Below are 18,009 nucleotides of genomic sequence, written 5' to 3'. Positions count from 1 at the left end.
GAGGCCAGGTCAGGTAAGTTTCGATGATATTACTGGGGGAAATATATTAGCATGCTGATTGAGGATTGTTCATCTGTTCATCTAGCCTATTTCTATTCATTTATCCATCAATTGTAAAATATTTTTAAAGACGATTCCAATTGGCCAACTATTTATATCTCTGGCATTGCTTTAGTGTTTTTTTTTACAAGCTTTTTTCTCATCTTATTCTACAGAACAATGCCACGTGCACTATCTCATGTGTGGAGACATTTCACCCCAGCCAATGTAGAAGGAAAGGCTGTGTACATTTGCAAGTACTGTGCAAAGACCTATGTTAAGAATGACACAAAGATGCAGAAGCATATAGTCAAGTGCCCAAAGTTTCCTCAGGGCTCAAATCAGCCTATGAAAAAACAAAATGTTTATATGTCTGTATATGACAAGGTAAATACAGTTAGTATAAATTACCCACAACATTTCCAGTCAATTCCCGTTAATTCCCTCATGTAAGCATGTGAATCATGTAAAACTGGGCTGAAATAAAACCACAGCCGGTGTTCCACCAAGCTTGTAAATTCCCACATGATGTTGTGCAGCTTCCGATCTTCTGCAGAAACCGCTGCGTCAACGTCAGCAAAAAAAAAAATGTCTCTGTCGTCGGGCAGCAACGATTTGAGGAAACAAAACCTGAAAGGTAACCGGTCATCGCTAACTCACTTCAGCTCAGTCACACGTCAATACACAGATGGACTGGTTCACACGTCTGCTCTGAGTCTCTTCAGTGACTAACTGGCAGAAAGGCTGGGGCCTGTGTACGTGAGTCAGTGTCGACATTGGCATCAGATTCCATGTTTGTTGTTAAAGTTAATTCCCCCATAAGTGAGATAATGTGATGTATCTTCATTTCACGGTGAATTAGCCTCATAGACGTTTAGAACACAACACAAATCCACATGTCAGCTTTTAATCTGTTACCTCATCGGACGGTTTCAACAATAAAGCTGAAACCAGACTGTGGTGGTGACACGACGCCCTGACTTCCTGGCGCCTTGCTGAGTCTCTCTGTTGCAATCGATTCACTGTTTCCTCTTTCACATATGTCCTTGCATGCATTTCCGCCGTTCTCTGATTGGAAGGAGTCAGGTCTTCAGACAGAAGGCTTCCTGGTTGTTGCTGGATTAAGATCAGGTTGCTGGTGAATGTGTGTTTACCTGAGAAAGTTGTGACCTTTTGAAGCCAAACTCGACAAACACCTTTGAGCGATGTCAGTGTGAGCTACGTTAGAAGGGCTGTTTGGGGGTCAAGACTTGGTTTAAGGGCTAGAGCGAGGTTTAGGGTTAGGTATACCCAGTTAGCTGTGATGGTTAAGGTCAAGGTTAAGGCCATTTTGAGCCTAGACCTTATGGAACAAGGGGCATTTTGGGCATTTTGCTCAGTCCTCACTTTCAATGAGCAGATTTAGGGTTCAGACTGGATTTTAGGGTTAGAATTAGTTCAAGGTGAAGGTGAGGATTACAATTAGGCGTTTATGTGTGATGGTGGAGGTTAGGGTAAGGGGGTGCATGATGCCAAAGAGGGTCCTCAGTAAGATGGAAGTGCGAGGTTGTGTGTTTGTGGTGTTTCCATGATGCATGCTGCTTAGTCGTTATCCGTATGGCTGTGTCACTGTGAAGCACATGCTAAATGTGTTTGTTTTTGTCGACTTTCTAAATGTAAAGCGTATTAAAATCTCTTTGTTACCGAGCGTGCTCTACGTAAAAACTTGCCTTTGTGCGATGGATGGAGGTCAACGCTTTCCCTCCGAGAGACGGAAGCTTATTTTCATTGGACCCGTATCAAAACAAGGTAAAGGTCTCGATTTGCTTATCACCATCACTGTCATTTGCATCTGTCCTGCCAGACTAAAAATAATGTGAACACAGCGCTCTTTCAGCCGCGGATCGCCTGGTCGGGCTCGTCCAGCCGGGGGGGGGGAGAGGAGGGGAGGAGGGGGGGTCCAGATGGGGAGGAAGCAGGGAGACATAACAGGGAGTCAGGCGACCAGACGAGGGGAATCATACATTCAGTGCAGCGTGTGTTGTTTCCAACGCTGAGGCAGGAGGAGAGGGGAGGAACCGAGGGGGGGGGGGGGGGGGGGGGGGGAGGAGGAGGAGGAGGAAGGGGTGCTTCCTCTTCGACTCTGCTGATGCATCCCAGCAGCCCCAGTCCCATGGCAACAGGAAACCTGGGTATATAAAGGCCCTTCGCGGGGGGAACCCTCCTAAGTGTCTCTCAGCCGCAGCATGACCAGGACCCAGAGCCTGAGAGTGTGGACTTAACAAAACAATGCCCAGCCTAACCGGCGAGCCACTCACCACGCAGCACTTCATCATGGACGCAGATGAGGGGAAGAGAAACAAGAACATGTGAGTGAAACTTTCTCCAGCCGCAGGTTTCCAGTGAACTCGCTGAAGAGAAAGCATTTTTAGATTCTTGTTAAATTGTCTATTTCATACAAGGCTTGAATTTCAAATTGAATTTTTTCACTTTTTTGGGACCTTTGCGTCAAAACCTTTAAGATAAACAATCATAAATATTATGTTTAATGTTAAGTAAACCCCCCCGCACGCAGGTTTTCTGTTTGATTCCTAACAGATACATGCTTTGACTCTTTGAAAGTAATCGAGCAAAATCCATCAGGAGTTCATAGTATGACGCTTTTCTTATCTCCACACAGTGGAAAGAACTTCATGTCCAGACTGCAGTGCATGTTCTCTCACTCGTCCGGCTCCGAGAGGTAAGGACGGCTCGTGGAGTGTTTTGCATACATTTTGCTTCTGAAATAGCCGGCCTGCTCCTATCACTTCCATCTATGGCATCATGGAAGGATTCAAATGAACTACAGACACCATGTTTGCTTTGGCAGCGCACACACACACACACACACACACACACACACACACACACACACACACACACTCTCACACACACACACACACACACCAATATATCTCTTCTTTTTTTGGGTACATATTTGATAAGCACATCCGCTTGGCTTCTCCTGATTAGGCAGCTCTCTGCGTTCCTCTGCAGCTCTCCCAGCTCTCCCAGCTTTATTTCACCCCAAATTTGATTCTGGTTGAGTAATCCCGTTTGCGTTCTCTCCCAGCAGGCTAAGTTTAGAAGATACCCAACAATGGTCACAGTCACTGGAAAGGCTTCTGGAGTCTAAATGTAGGTTGCAAACCCCCCCCCCCCCCCCCCCCTCCTCCGAGGATGAGAATACTGCAAAAACAGTGAATTACGTTTGTGAGAATATGAGTTTTAAGGTTTCTTATTAAACCTCTCTTGCTTCAGATGGACTGGCCACCTTTCGTAACTTCCTCAAATCTGAGTACAGCGATGAGAATATCGAGTTCTGGCTCACCTGTGAGGACTACAAGAAGATCAAGTCTTCCTTCAGAATGTCCTCACGGGCCAAGAAGGTTTATGAGCAGTTCATCAAAGCAGAATCTCCAAAAGAGGTAAAGACTGCTCATGCACGCACACACACACAGACACACACACACACTGCTCCAAACGTAAATCTTTGTGTGATTAAATCAGACTGAACAATGAGGCGGAATGAAAGGGAATCACGGAGCCTGCTGCTCAAACCTCTGGCTCTCGGCTGAGTTGCCCTCATTCCTCTTCCTGTGCCTCATTCCAGATCAACATCGACTATCACACCCGGGAGCAGATCAAGAGGAACGTGAAGACTCCCAGCACGCACTGCTTCGACGACGCCCAGAAGATCGTCTTCGGGCTGATGGAGAGAGACTCGTACCCACGGTTCCTCCGCTCCGACATTTATAGAACTCTCCTGGAAAACCTCGCCGCCGACGCCACGAAGGGATGAAAGCACAGTCGGGGGGGAAAGAGAGAGAGAGAGAGGGAAGAAGAGAGAGAAAGAGAGAGAACGGACATGAAAACCCATAACTGGAATGTTTGAGCTCCTTCCAGAGGAAGGGCCGACAACACAGGAGGAAGGCGAGTGGACCTGCGCGGCACACGGACACGCACAGAGGCCTCGCACCTCGCCGCCGGCACTAGACCCAGACCGTGTCCTGTAGTCACAGGGAGGATCCCCCACACTGAGCACCCCAGAAGAAACACAGCCGGCCTCACCACCCTGTAGCGTGCACCGTGCACCGGATGATACGTGTGTGTGTTCGTAGGCCAACTGAGCACTTTGTGAACGAGTCAGTGGCGCCCCGCTAACGCTCGCAACTGACCGTGGAGCCGCCTGAGCTCCTTCTCTGCAGAGGTGTTTCCTGTGCAGATAAAGATTGAGGATGTGAGACTGTGTAACTGTCGCACACGTTGCATGTGTGTGTGTGTGTGTGTGTGTGTGAGTGTATCTAGTTGTTTGCATTTTACTGCCACTGACGCACAATGAGCTGTCACGGAAAGAGCCGGCCGAGGCTCCAGAGACAGAATCAAACCCACGGTGATGGGAGGAGCAGCTCAGAGTCACATGTCATCCTGAGTGAAGCAAGAGGCATTCTGGGAAACTTCAAGAGGATATTTCTTTCTACATCGGACTGATGTGAGGTTTTAAAAACTGACGCTGAAGTTTTTCTTTTAGTCTTAAGTTTCCTGAGGGTGACATCTTCGTGCAAATATTGTAATATCTTTAAAGTGGCAGTATTCAAACAACAAACGTAAAAAAAATTTTAATTTAGAGCAAATTATATTTTTGAATGATAACAAAACATAATCATGCACTTTTTTTGTGTTGAATCCGAAGCTAATTGTGCGTCACAGCATCTTAACAGTGACGGCCGGTGGTGTCTGATTTAATTCCTCAGCTCACGACTTAAAAAGAAACTCTTCAAGCACCGAAGTGTTGACGGTTGTGATTTTACTGAATAAACTACGAGTGGAGATGTAGTAGAACTAGTATCACAGATGCATGATGGGATGTTCTAGCTCCTCATATACCCGGAGAGGATGGGCCTTTATCCCCTGCTTTCCAAACCATGTTGTTCCAATGTGTTCTTATGGAGTTCATAGTTAATTAACTTAAAAAAAGTTCAACGTGTCATTATTTATTGTTGCTTGTCACCATTTGAGTTCAAACTCCGTTGCAGTGCTGACGTGCTTTTTTCAACTGTTAGAGATTTGAAGGACATTAAATTATTTAAATCGCTCACTTTGAAGTCAGTGACCTTTTATGTTTCACGCTGCCGCGGCTCTCTAGCGCTCGCTGCCGCGGCCTCAGTGTTGTGGTCTGTTTAAAGACGACAGTGAAATAGATCTTAAACACGGCGTCAGAAAGAAGCGATGGGATGTTTGCACAGTGATCGTCTGCTGCGTGTTTAGAAGCTTCACGGTGTCGGGATGGAAACATGGAGGCTGTGCCAAGTTCTCGTCGGAGGAGGAACAGTTATCTTCACTCGTTGTGGAGAAGCAGCCGACGGCCGGACTTCACCCTCCGTGCTACAAGTGACAGAATATATATGTGTGTGTTTTTTAATGTTGCTTGTGGTCTCTCATATTCAAACAGTTCCAGCATTTGAATCAATAAAAACGAGAAAAAAGCAGTAAATCAGATGAATATTAAGAAAAACACCAGATAGGATCATCGACTCGATGGCTCTGAGTTGTAATCTGTGTTTAGGACTAATGTGACTAAGGATATTGGTGCTCGCAGTTCCCTGTTTATTCTGTGGACTTGGAAGTGAAGTGCTTCCAGTGATATGTGCTGCTTTAAAAACAGGAAGGCCCAGACTTCCAGTTTCTTATGAAATCAGTCACTGATGGGAGAAATGAGATTTTTTATCTGGTATGAAACACTGTTTAACAGAATGTTGTGTTTTTCTCTACAGCCTTTCGAATATAAATAAATGGAATGGTTAGTTCATGAGAGATTCACATCAATGTATTTTCTGCTCTGTGAGAAAACTTGAGAAGATGTTGACAGTGTCACTTTTTCATCGGTTTCAAAAAGAAAACAATTTTTCACAAATCATCTTGTTGACTTCACACTTGGCCTGTGTACCTTTAAGGGCTCAAGGAAGTGGATTATGGAATATGATGTAATTTGGAAACTCTGCTGACGGAGGAAAAATGAAAATCTGTATAAACCCCCAATCACGCAATGCTGACGTCTGTCTGTGAAGCCTGTTAGGGAACTGAGACAGTTCAGGTTCCTGCATCATAACTTTGTCAGAAACCCTGTTCATCTAAACCGTATTCATTCTACTGAGAAGGACCCCCCTCCTCCACCAGGCAGGTTCTGACCCGGGTGCATGGCCGGGGGAAATTAGGAAGCTGAAGGGAGTTTGGACAGGAGCATCCCTGAGAGGCAGCGCTGGAACATCATCTATTTTTGTTCCTGAAATAAATGATAATAGTAAAAAATACGTCAATGTGTGGTTTGCGCTCATTAAATTACCACTTTCTGAACATCAGTCTCCTCTAATTAACACAAACACTGGTTCTATTCCTGCTGTGAGCGTCCACGCTGCCCTCAAATCACATGTTTTAATTATACTTTGCATCTTCAACATCTGAGTTAGTGCAGCCTCTGTATCAGTCACACAGAAAGATGCCCACTTTCCTTTCGTGGTTTTAAGACAGAACAGGCACAGAGGGAAAAACGCACAAACAGAAGATTTAAATGCAGCTGAAGCTTCTTTTATTCTGAAGAGTAGTATCTGTGTTAAATGGGGGTCAGGAGCATCAGTGCACAGAAACAACTATTTTTAAATAACCTTCAAAGATCGAACTGTAGGTTTTAGGCCGGTCTGACCGAGCTGCCACGTGCTTCCATGTCTGCATGTATGTGACGTGTTGAGCAGGAGAAGCCACTGAGTGATTCCAACGCTGTGCATGTGAGATTCAAACTTCCCCAATAAACAGCAAAAGATGAAGTTCCTTTATAACAATAACGTACCAGACCAACAGCTGCGTTACTGGTCACTTGCACGTGGAACAAAACCCAACGTGGACTCTGCACCTGTGCCCTTCAAATGCAGGTAGGACAGCACAGTGCATTGTGGGAAAGTGCATATTTGCAATTCAAATTGAGGTCATAATGTGCAACAAGCTCGTAAAAGATTTACTGCAGCACAGTAAATCTTTTACTGTGCTGTTGGGATGAACCGGTTCTGATGTGTTTTTGTTTTAACTCTGAATTACGCACACGGGCCGTGGATTGTTAAATGTCAGCTTCCGTAAAGAGGGAGGTTCCCTGTGTAGTTTGTGTGCGTATGTGTGTGTTTGTGCCCTGTGTGCATTCTTCACACGGCGTTCAGTACAAACACACAAAGGTTTGGAATTTAAATGTTTGGGTAGTGATAGCCTCCCCCCCCCCCCCCCCCCCCCCCCCCCCCCCCCCATACATCCTATTCCTAAACTGTAAGTGTTGACTGCAGTTCTCAGTTGAAGCAGGAAACTAGGACACGGGCTTTGGAAAGAAACAACACACATCTTTAACAGTGTAAAGTCACTAGTGTCTAGTGTTGTTTTGTTGTGTTTGAGTTTTCAATGCGTTCACGTCTCTTTTCACTCACCAGCCCAATCAATGGAAACTATTTAAACTTGATCTTCATTTCACACTCCCTTTCACATTCACATCTCCGGTCAGTGTAGGGTCTCCAGGCGACTGAACCCGAGTCTGCATGACTTTGGACTGGGAGAGAGAAAACACACACAGACACAGGGAGAACACACAAACTGTGGCTGAACCCAGGATTTGAACCAAGGACCTCCATGCTGTGAGGTGACAGTGCAAACCATCTGAAAATGCTACAACCAGACAGAGTATGATACTGATTGAATAGAATAGAATATAAATCTTTGTACAAACGAAATTTGTGAGATGTTATGATGATGCAAAAGTGTTGGCAGTGTGTGTGTGGGGGGGGGGATTAGATACCTCTACTACACCAACGTTAACAGGTTCTTTTTAAACAAGATCAAACCTGCTGTAAAAGGCTCTTTTCCAGTCTCTGTTCCTTTTCACCGGTGCGTCATGTTGCTCTGTTATTTCAGTTTGCTCAAGTGTATCTGTCGCTGGTGTCAATGTCAGAATCGCACCTACAGCGGCTTTTTAAAGACGTCTGCAGAGACAACAGGTCTTATGTCCGAGTCGTAAAATGCACAAAGATCCTCACAGGTCTCAGGTCAGGATTCTGACCCTGAGACCTGTGGGAGGGAGGGACAGAACTGTTTTCAGAACCTAACGAGTCCACCGGCCCTGATGAGCTTCTGAGGCAGGACACTGAAGAAGAGGATGAAGGTTTGAGGTCCCTCCTTCATGGCACAAAGCCCAGAGGACGAGAATGATGATGACGCCACCGGGGACAGTCATTAGATTGTGATTTGTGTGTCTTCACACACCTGTGTCACCTTAACTGTCACTAGTCATTGCTGAGGCGTTGATTTGCATTTGTGAATCACTGTATGATTGACATAAGAGGAGCGTGACCTCTTCTGAAAAGGTCATGCTGGTTGCATGATTCCATGGCAGCTCATTCCTTTAACTGCATCATAATTAACCAGATTTTAATGAGACGTTTCTGTGTTTGTTTTTATTGTTTTTTATCGGTGTCAATATAAATAAAATGTTCCTGGTTTTGGTTGCAGCAAATTTAATGTGGTGCTTCACTTTTACTATTCCTCCCTGTGGTCCAGTGAAGTTTATCGTCTACTGCCACTGTGAGAATGACACAAATACATAAATATAGATGTGTATGTTTGTGTGCTGTGTCCGTAGAAGATGAATAAAGATGGTTCTCCTGTTGAGCAAAATTGACCTTTGACCTTTGCTGCAGCAAGCCACTAGGGGGCGATCAAGAAGTTTTGGCTTCACTTTTTGGGGCCGTCATGTCGGCCATCTTTATAAACAGTTTATAGCTTTGTCCCATTTCAGGAGCGGCATCCTTCAGGGGACGCATTTGAAGACCATCCTATTTTGAAGGCTCCTTCAAATGCATCCTTTCATTTTCAGGTGACAAAGGATCCAACGGGTGGATCCCTTCAGTAAACCTATCCCAGGGTTCAATGCGGGCTGAAGACAAAGCTCACAGGCAGGAAATGCAGCCGCTCAAAGTAGCTAAACATGAATTAATAGGAGCCGGACAAGATTTCCCCGGGAAACTGTTTTTTGTGCATTAACTAGGATTAATATTTGGTGTTCGTTGATTCTACTTCAAATAAAACCGGCTCAAAACAAGTTGTGGCAGCTCACCTGGGCCCCTGATGGAGTCACCATGCCCTGGAAACAAAGGGCAGATACGTTCAGTACCTGCTGTGACACCAACACAACAGAAACATGTCACCATGGAGAGGCTGTGGTGGCAACCTGGAGCATCGCCCCCGGGGCAGGAAGCCTGAATCCACTGTTCTCGTCTCAGCCTGACTGACAACTGAGAAATACAGGAAAGGCAGGTCACAGTCGAACCCCAACAACAGCCACTGCTGGTGTGAGTGTATATGTACACAGGAGGGGGGGGGGGCCAGAAATAACACTTCAGTCACTGAGGTGATAACCTTAACCTGACCACTAGAGGGACACGCCCACATCGGGCGATCAGCGGTTGACACACAACAGATGTTATGCTAATGAGGACGCAGGCGGCGGAAGTGGAATTCTACTCAGAATGATAAGAGATATCAGCTTCATGCATGATTCCACACGCGTGTTAGAAATCAAAGCACTTTAATGTCGTGTTCCAGCAGGAAATCTTTTCCTTTTCTGACGCTGTAAACCACAACTTCCTAAATAAATAAATAATAAAACAATTATGACGTCTGTCACGTACTGTATGTGGCGTTGGCTCTGACCTCGATTCACCGTGAGAAGAGTCGTGTTGGCTACGTGCAGACATCCTCTGCAGCTCGCCAGGTTGGTTAATTATATCCCACATGTACGTTTTCACCTGAACTTTAATTACATGTTACAGGCGTGTGGTGGAAAATCAGGTTCAGGTCCATTGTTCGTCTTTTAATTACTTTCCACTCAGCGATTGCTTTGGCCTGAGTGCACGTGCAGACAGAAGTGCTTCATGTTGATGGTGTCTACTCTGTGTAATATTTATATCTATTTATATAAACTATATATATGTTTGTTTCTGCCGACTTTCCACATGCAGAATGTTCCCATTGGAAGTTATACTGGTCTCCATTAGCAGCTATAAACAGGCTGCATAAGGGTGAAGCCAAGAGGTTCGTTATTTCAGAGGTTTGGTTGAAGAATAGAATATCAACGTGTGTGTCTGTGATTTGTCTGTGATTCGCACTTAAACCATCTCTTATGCAGTTTGCACTTCGATCATTTGATTTATAGTTTTGATATAAAAAAAGATTGTTCGATGTGGGTTGATGGTTCAGCTCCACTCGGGCCTGCGGCTCCCAAATTCCATTGAGACGCTCCGGTCTATTACACGAAGTAAGAAAACGTGGCTCCGGATATTTTCCAGAGTTTTTCTTTCACATCTGCAGAAAGCAGCCGGGGGACACACACATTCACAACAACAGGAAAATGTCCACAACACACCGAGGCGGCTGTGCAGAGCATCAGGAGGCGGGACATGGCGTGTTGGTGTTTAAAGCACATAAACACTGTCGTCAACCTTTATTATGACAAACTTTCCGAGCTGACATCTTCATCTCTATTTCATTATCTCTATTATGCATCCCCCCCCCCCCCCCCAATATCTATAGCAAATGTCCTGTGCATGTCTGGAAGCAGCTTACGTCACGTGAAGCTTCATGATAAGTTTAGGCTCCTGGTTGTTTGGGCTGAGCAGGAGGTTCAGAGAGCAGCCGGACTTCACATGTACCAAAAAACATCCAGAACACCAGAAGAGGCTCTGAGCCGGTGCTGGGAATCACCTCCTGCGTAAGGACAGACCTCGAGTCTTAGTGGAAACTTGGCTCTGCTCTGCGTCCACTTCCAAACGCGACAGCTGCTTACACACAGTCTGCACATCATAATAAACACACGAGGCCAACGCTGTGTGTTCACCCAACAGATCTCCAACTGGTCTATCACAGGGGGGGGGGGGGGGGGGGGGCATCACAGCACAGCGGGTGACGCAGACGCATGAAAGCCTCGAAAGTACAGAACAAAATTTGATTATTCTTTACATACACGTCTACCACAAGAGGGACGCTCTTTAGGGCTTCTGGGAAAACAGGTGGATGTCCAGGCTTCGTTACTGGAACAGACTCCACTGGGTTTGAGCAGTGACGTGGTCAGCAGTGTTTTTGCGGTTTCTTCCACCAACCACACAAAGCTTGCACTCACTCTGTTTTGCATGCACTTTTACTTTTACTGTATAAGCGTAAGTAGTCAAATATAATATTATACCAATTCGTTCTACATCATCCATCATTTGCTCCTCTCGCGCTCTATCGAGTCACAGCGGACACTTTGTACCTGTGACAACAGAATGTGAAGCTATTTCAGGTCTGAAGCTTTGCATGCAAACGATGACCGAATGGAAACCGGGCGCTGCCGGTGCCAGCTGGTGGAGGTGGTGTGGGTTACACACGCTGCCGTGGATGAGCCCGGACCCGCAGGTGGAACTGAGTTACACATCTGAGTCATCTGCCTCTGCACTGCAGCCGTGACAAAATGACACAATGGAGTGTGTTGTAGCAGCAACAGTTCCTATTTGGAACAGACAGATCTGTGCATGACATCCGGCACGTTTACCTAAACAGATCAGCTGGAGCGGGATAAGTGTCAACTCATGTTCAACCTGTTGAAGAATAAACCTTAGGTCGATGGATCAGCTGGTGTTAAGTTCACATACGACTTGATTGGCAAACAAAGATCATATCCTGTACATCAGGGTCCTGTTAACACATGTATAGATTTAACTGATGCTAAAAACACAAGATGAATCTATATCATCGTAAAGATGTTGGGCAATTAATCAATATTATGATCATACAAATCGATCGTGGGTATCAAGCAGCAATGTGCTTAGAAAGACTTCACTCATTTTGAAGCTCAGAGAAACTGACTCTTTGTTTTGTTTTGGATTTTCTAGATCACAAATCTAGTTCTCGCTCGATTCATCTCCTGCAGCAGAATATTTAAAGTCAGGGGGTCTGTTGGCAAAAGGCAAAACCAAAAACGTGACCCAAATATCTTTAGCCATATCTTTAGCTGAAGGAAAAGGAAAAGCCTTGGTGATAATATGACTGAGCTGTGCTAAATGGAGTTCCTCATCCTCCAGATGTGCAAAAACATCTTCAACTTTCACCTTTCAACTAAAACCCAACAAGATCAGACCGGACTTTTACTTGCATCAGCCATTAAAGCTCATAAGCTATAATCAGCCGCGTCATTTCCCCCGACTCATTTATCCATCATCAGCTTCTTGGATTTCACGTCGGCCTCGATTTCCTGAAAACTTCCACTCTGCTGCCGTAGCTTCCCCGGACCTCCTCCTCCGGGGCTGCAGCTCCTGGTGATGTTGACTTTAATAACATCTCTTATCCTTACATGTGTTTGCTGAAGGGGAGGGGGCGGGGGGGGGGGGGGCAGTTCTACTGGCAGCATCTCCTCGCTGACCCTTCGAGGGTTTATCCGCTAAATCTGAATGTGTTTTACCCTTTTTGCTATAAATGGTCAATATATTCCCTGGAGACGCTCATTTAGAGAGATGAGGTTTCAACTGTTTTCTGAAATCTGCTCCATTAAAAACATGTCAAACAAAAACAAATGTCTAAAAACTTTCACGTCCATGCAGGTTTGAGTCCGTCAGGTTTTTTTTATTCACTAAATATGAGTGGAGTTAACAAGCAGCATCCTGTCCAGGTATTAGTTCAAATCCTCGTAATCACCTTTGCTCCGACCTGTTGTATCTTGACAGAGGTAACGCTTCACGCCCGGTGTGACTCACCCATCAAATATGCACGGCTCAGTGTAGTGTTGCAAAGCGACAATGAATCAGTTGTGCATCAGAAGTGAGTCCCGGGGCAGTTTAACAACTACACAACCTTATTTTTCTCTTCAAAGTAAGATGCACCTTGTTTGTTCAGACGAGGTGCTGGAAGTACAAGTGTGAATGTTTCAGGTGCTTGTGTGAACGTGTCTGGACTCGAGTCCCACAGCAGCTGCACTTTGGCAAAAACAATGTTCTCAGGGGAAAAAAGGAGAAAAGTTCCACTCGTCCCTGACGGAGCTTTTTCGTGAGGAGTCAGGGCATCGAGTCTGGAGCCCACGTCACATCTCGACCTGAAGCGGAAGCCTACGGGACAGTGAGGGGGAGGGGGGTGGGGGGGGGGGGATGTTTATGCAGTCGTAGCCAATCACTGCCTGAGAGTCATACCAGGGAGAAGTCGTTTTGTTTACACAGGCCCGAGCCAATCGCGTTACAGACCTGTCATTCCAGTCCCCGCCCCCCCCCCCCGGGCCCTTCACACCCCTCTCAGAAACTATAAAGTGTCCTGTTAAGTCAAGAGGGAGCATATTGAACCATGAGAGAGAACCTTGCAAACATGGCATTCACAGACTGTCTGACACCTGCTGACCTGTTCCCAGAGGGGAAGGGGTCAAAGTAAGTCCATCTGGAGTTTGATGGGGGGGGGGGGTGGGGGGGAGTTGCTGGTAACGATGGGACATCACTGAGACTCACTCCGAGACAAACCACTAACAAGTTGTCTTCATTTTCTTTTCACAGGAGGAAAAACTGGGGAACAAGAATAAGATTTCTCCTGAAGACAAACTCTTCCCACTCGGTTTTACATCTCGTGAGAAACAGACGATACAGGTGAGACACTGAACTCTTCATTCTGTGTTTTGCATGATTGAAACTACAGGTTATAGTTTTTGATTTGTTTTATTTTGCATAATTTTAAATTTTTATTACCTTTGTTTTATTCAGATTTATTTTTATTTCATATTGTTTTTGTGTTTATATATCCATAGTAATGTTGTTGTATTGTTGCATGGTTAATATGGATAAATTGTGTTATGGATAAATGAAACCAAACCTTATGATTTTATGCCTGGAAATAAGAAACTAAATTCTAAATATGTTATTATAGCATGGGCATAAGATCAAATCCTAAAGTTTGAAAACAATGAATTGTTAATATCTCCAATCTGTGGATTCTCCTATGTTACTTGTTTCTTACACAACCTCTGCTCTCTCCCCTCAGGCCGAGTCCTGATGACGTGAGCCAATGGGCGCAGTCACTCGACAAACTACTAAGTCATAAATGTAAGTGTCGCTCCCTTCATCACCCAAAGGTCACAGCTGGGTGCCCAGTTCACCCGGGTTTATCGGCCTCAATAAAACGCCGACTCCACCTTCCACCATTTGGTTTTAACACGTCCCTCTCTCTCTTTCCTTCACAGACGGCAAAATGATCTTTTGCATCTTCCTGAAGTCGGAGTTCTGCGAGGAGAACATCGAGTTCTGGACGGCGTGTGAAGAGTTCTGCACGCTCACGTCTCACAAGGAGCTGGTGTCCAAAGCCAACAGCATCTACGAGGAGTTCATCAGAAGCGAAGCCCCCAAGGAGGTAAACAGCAAACTGATGCCTCTCGTTTAATTCATTGCAATGTTCTTTCTTAAATGTGGACGTCCCGGACTCACTCTGGATGTTTCTCTCCTGCTCAGATTAACCTGGATTACCACACGAAGAACCACATCACAGAGAGCCTGGACGACCCGACGGTCACCAGCTTCCTGTCGGCTCAGAAGAAAGTCTACAGCCTGATGGAGAACAACTCGTACCCGAGGTTCATCCACTCCGACCTCTACAAAGAGCTGTGCTCCCGGGCGGAGGCCAAGCACCTGAGAGCCTGGTCGAACTGATCGCCGGCTCCTGCAGCCATTTGTTTACCAGTGTGACCGGGAGATGAGGCCACTGACGAGGACAATGGACCCGAACGCGAAGCCTGAGCATGAACATTAAGGGCGAGTGTGGGAAATGCACAAAAAGCCATTCCCAGTCCGCCCTGCTGGGAGCGTTCAGTGGTGACGCTCAGTGACGCTGCAGGCAGTAACACAGCATTTCAACCAGATGGGATTAAGGCTACATTTTTTCCTCACTGGGACATTACCTGCACTTTCCTCTCTGTGCTGAGTTTGATATTCTGAGCAGTGGAGCCGTGTCACTAGCAGAGTGGGAGGAGTCTGTGCTGCAGGACGTCCTGTGGGACGCCGTGGGACAGCGTCTCCTCGTCCTTCGGGTGGATCTACACCAGTTTACACGTTTTTACTTTACATAACATTCGCAAACTTTTTACTGAGGACTTTGTTAAGCCTGATGTGACTGATGTTTCTGACGATGATGTATTTATTGTGAATATTGTAATGTTAGATTTTGTGATACTGAAAGTTCAGAGCAGAGGGAGAAATAAACTTTGTTCTTCGGTGCTGAAATTATGCTTCTATGCTTTTATTTCCAACTGAATGAAAACATGTCACAGAGGTTCACTGGGAAACTTTTGAAATAGTGTGTAAAACTTCACCCACATCTCAATTTATTCAGCCAATTATTCCCCTGATTACATCAAAGTAACATTATTTATATTAATTACACATTTATTATAAATGTTCTCAACTCAGATCAATGAGAAAAAAGTTGAGAATACAAAATACACACTTTTCCACCTCTAACTTTGAGACGGTTAACAAACTGTAGCTCATCTACAGATATTACAGAGATGGAGTCATGGTTTCATATCCACCTGTCAAATCTAAATCAAATATTAAGTCTAATTTTAACAGTTTTATGTCTCTTCTAACTCCAGAGGGAAGTTTATTTGTCTTTGGAAGCTACATGCGTGTTAGCGACCACAGTAGCTTTGTGTTAACTGGTGATACACAGGTTGTGTATTTGATTTGCGCTGCCTGCTCATCACGATGCAGATCAGAGACCAAACAGCTGCGTTGGACATTAGTGGGCACAAACCTTCTCACATTCAATTATTGATTTAATCCAATGTAAATGAAAATATTATAAATAGAATATTGCAGCAGCTTTAATAAACATAAGCCAGTAAAATAGCTGACATCATAGGTGAGCATTCCTCAGATAGTCCGAGATGAAAAATACCAGAGGGGCGTTTCTTTTTATATATTTAAAAAAAACAATATCATGACGTCATTGATACCACATGACAAGTGACTAAATAATTTAAATAAGCTGAAGATTATGTTTCTAATCTTATTGGTATCACTCGGCTGCAGAGAAACCATAAAATATTGTATTTGGATTATAAGACATAACATCAAAAGCATTATATCGTCTCTCTAGCTACTTTATTTATGGAGATATCTTTGAGAAAGAAGCTCATCCTTTGACCCATAACATCCAAAAGGTCAAGTTTGGGGAAAGTCCATCCATCAAGCAGGATAAACGTATTTTAAGAAGATGTTTACCGACTAAGCCCGAACAGGAAGTGGTTTGGACACACGATGATCTGAGTGTTTGGTTTAAAAGAAGATCTCAGACTCACTAACAGCACAAACTGTCCAACGACATATTTGCAGAGACAATGTCCCGAACGCGTCACAACAACATTCCTCATCCTCTCTGGAACAAGGCATTCCTCTCTGCACAGCTGACGGGCTCCACGTCACCACAGCTGGGTTCTCATACTGGAACCACGGCCCCCCCCCCCCCCCAGCCTGAAGGTGTGAGTGACTGACAGAAGAGGAAGTGTCCTCCTCTGTCTACGAGGTGTGTGCTCTCTGAACTCCTGGTGGAGGCTGACGGTGTCCAGACGTCTGCACCTTGTTCCTAAAAAGCCAACGCCCCCCCCCCCCCCCCCCCAGACCTGCAGCCTGCTGTCGAGCCGTGATGAGGTCATAGTGGAAAGCTGCATCTCGACAGCCACCATGTGCTCTGCAGCTCTGCAGCTCTGCAGCTCCACAGCTGAGAGCAGATCTGGGATCTGAACATGACAGGTTTGAAGCCCACTGGCTGGACTGTGTTCATACTGGATTCTTTCTATTATAACTGGATTGTTTATCAGCCACTTTTAAGCCAAGCTATCAGTTTTATCTCTAGGCTGGTTTAGCATGAACTTCCTTAGAGGCATTTGTGATCTGCAGAGGATGAAAACTATAAACTGTAGAGATAATGACTTCTCTCAACATGCCACCATGTGGTTTTATTCTTTTATGAAATGTCTGAACGACACTGGATGGACGGCATCAAAGTGTAATGCAGACATTCATGTCCCCCTCAGGTTGAACCGTAATAACTTTAAAGATTATTTTTTGGCATTTTTATGCTTTTATTGATAGTTTTTAGAGACAGAGTTGAAATGGGGCAGAGAGGGGAGTGACATGCAGAGAACGACCGCGGGCTGGAATCGAACCCGGGTCTGCTGCTGGCCGAGGCCCATGGGGGGGACGCCCTACCAACCGAGCTAAGGGCGCCCCCAAACCGTAATAACTTTGATGAAGCCGTAACTTCTCATTGCTCCATTATCACGTCTTTCACTTTGTCTAATATCTAAAAAGCAGAGTTTAGGGTTTAATGACAATCAGCAAAAACTTGGCTACCAAGTAGAACTAAGATATTGAACTTGGTAATCAATGTTAGAAGGGTTTATGTTAACATGTTAGCATGCTAACCCGCAAAGATAGTGACCATGGTACTGAGAGCTTACTTTACTCATAGTTTTATGCAGAGTACAGTAAACGCCTTGCGAGCCGAAGAAGCATTTTCACTTTCTTTATATTCCTGTGAAATATTTAACATCTATTTCAGCGCTGACGCTCGACTGAGAGATGATTTGTCTTTGAGTTTCCTCTGCCAAGGTTCTCTCTGTTCATCGTTTCCTAATTTTACTTATAACAACCGACTAATCTTCTTTATCTATGAAACGTTTGCTGGCCAACACTTCTTTGACTTGACAAATATATCAAAATGAAAAGTAGCTTAATTTAATACCTTCAAGTTTCACATCGCGAGTTCTTTTCCTGACATTTTCCAGTAAACAATAAATCAGAAGTGTAATCAACTCTGATAACGTTTTGTTTATTGATCCTCGGATGCTGATTTTATTTTTTAAGG

The 18,009-nt window shown here is 44.9% G+C and overlaps 2 protein-coding genes across 3 annotated transcripts; both read left to right on the top strand.

The window, feature by feature from the left end:
- The first annotated feature begins 2,154 nt into the window (after positions 1–2,154).
- Positions 2,155–5,873, top strand: LOC128448309 (regulator of G-protein signaling 13). 2 transcript variants are annotated; one of them, XM_053430901.1, is made up of 5 exons: positions 2,155–2,387; positions 2,699–2,758; positions 3,134–3,195; positions 3,319–3,485; positions 3,671–5,873. In XM_053430901.1, the coding sequence occupies exons 1-5, from the start codon at positions 2,308–2,310 to the stop codon at positions 3,857–3,859; spliced, it is 558 nt and encodes a 185-aa protein (XP_053286876.1). In that variant the 5' UTR covers positions 2,155–2,307; the 3' UTR covers positions 3,860–5,873. The 2 variants fall into 2 exon arrangements, with proteins under 2 accessions (XP_053286876.1, XP_053286874.1); XM_053430899.1 differs by having other exon boundaries at positions 2,160–2,387; positions 3,131–3,195.
- Positions 5,874–13,387: 7,514 nt separating this feature from the next.
- Positions 13,388–15,362, top strand: rgs2 (regulator of G protein signaling 2). Its single transcript, XM_053430459.1, has 5 exons — positions 13,388–13,526; positions 13,650–13,739; positions 14,131–14,192; positions 14,330–14,496; positions 14,595–15,362. Exons 1-5 carry the CDS (start codon positions 13,447–13,449, stop codon positions 14,790–14,792), a joined length of 597 nt encoding a protein of 198 aa, XP_053286434.1. The 5' UTR covers positions 13,388–13,446; the 3' UTR covers positions 14,793–15,362.
- The last annotated feature ends 2,647 nt before the right edge of the window (positions 15,363–18,009 follow it).

Source organism: Pleuronectes platessa, chromosome 9 (assembly GCF_947347685.1).
Source record: "Pleuronectes platessa chromosome 9, fPlePla1.1, whole genome shotgun sequence".
NCBI classification, from domain to species: Eukaryota; Metazoa; Chordata; class Actinopteri; order Pleuronectiformes; family Pleuronectidae; genus Pleuronectes; species Pleuronectes platessa.
The sequence above is the reverse complement of the archived record's forward strand: the minus strand, read 5'-3'. Positions and strand labels throughout refer to the sequence as shown.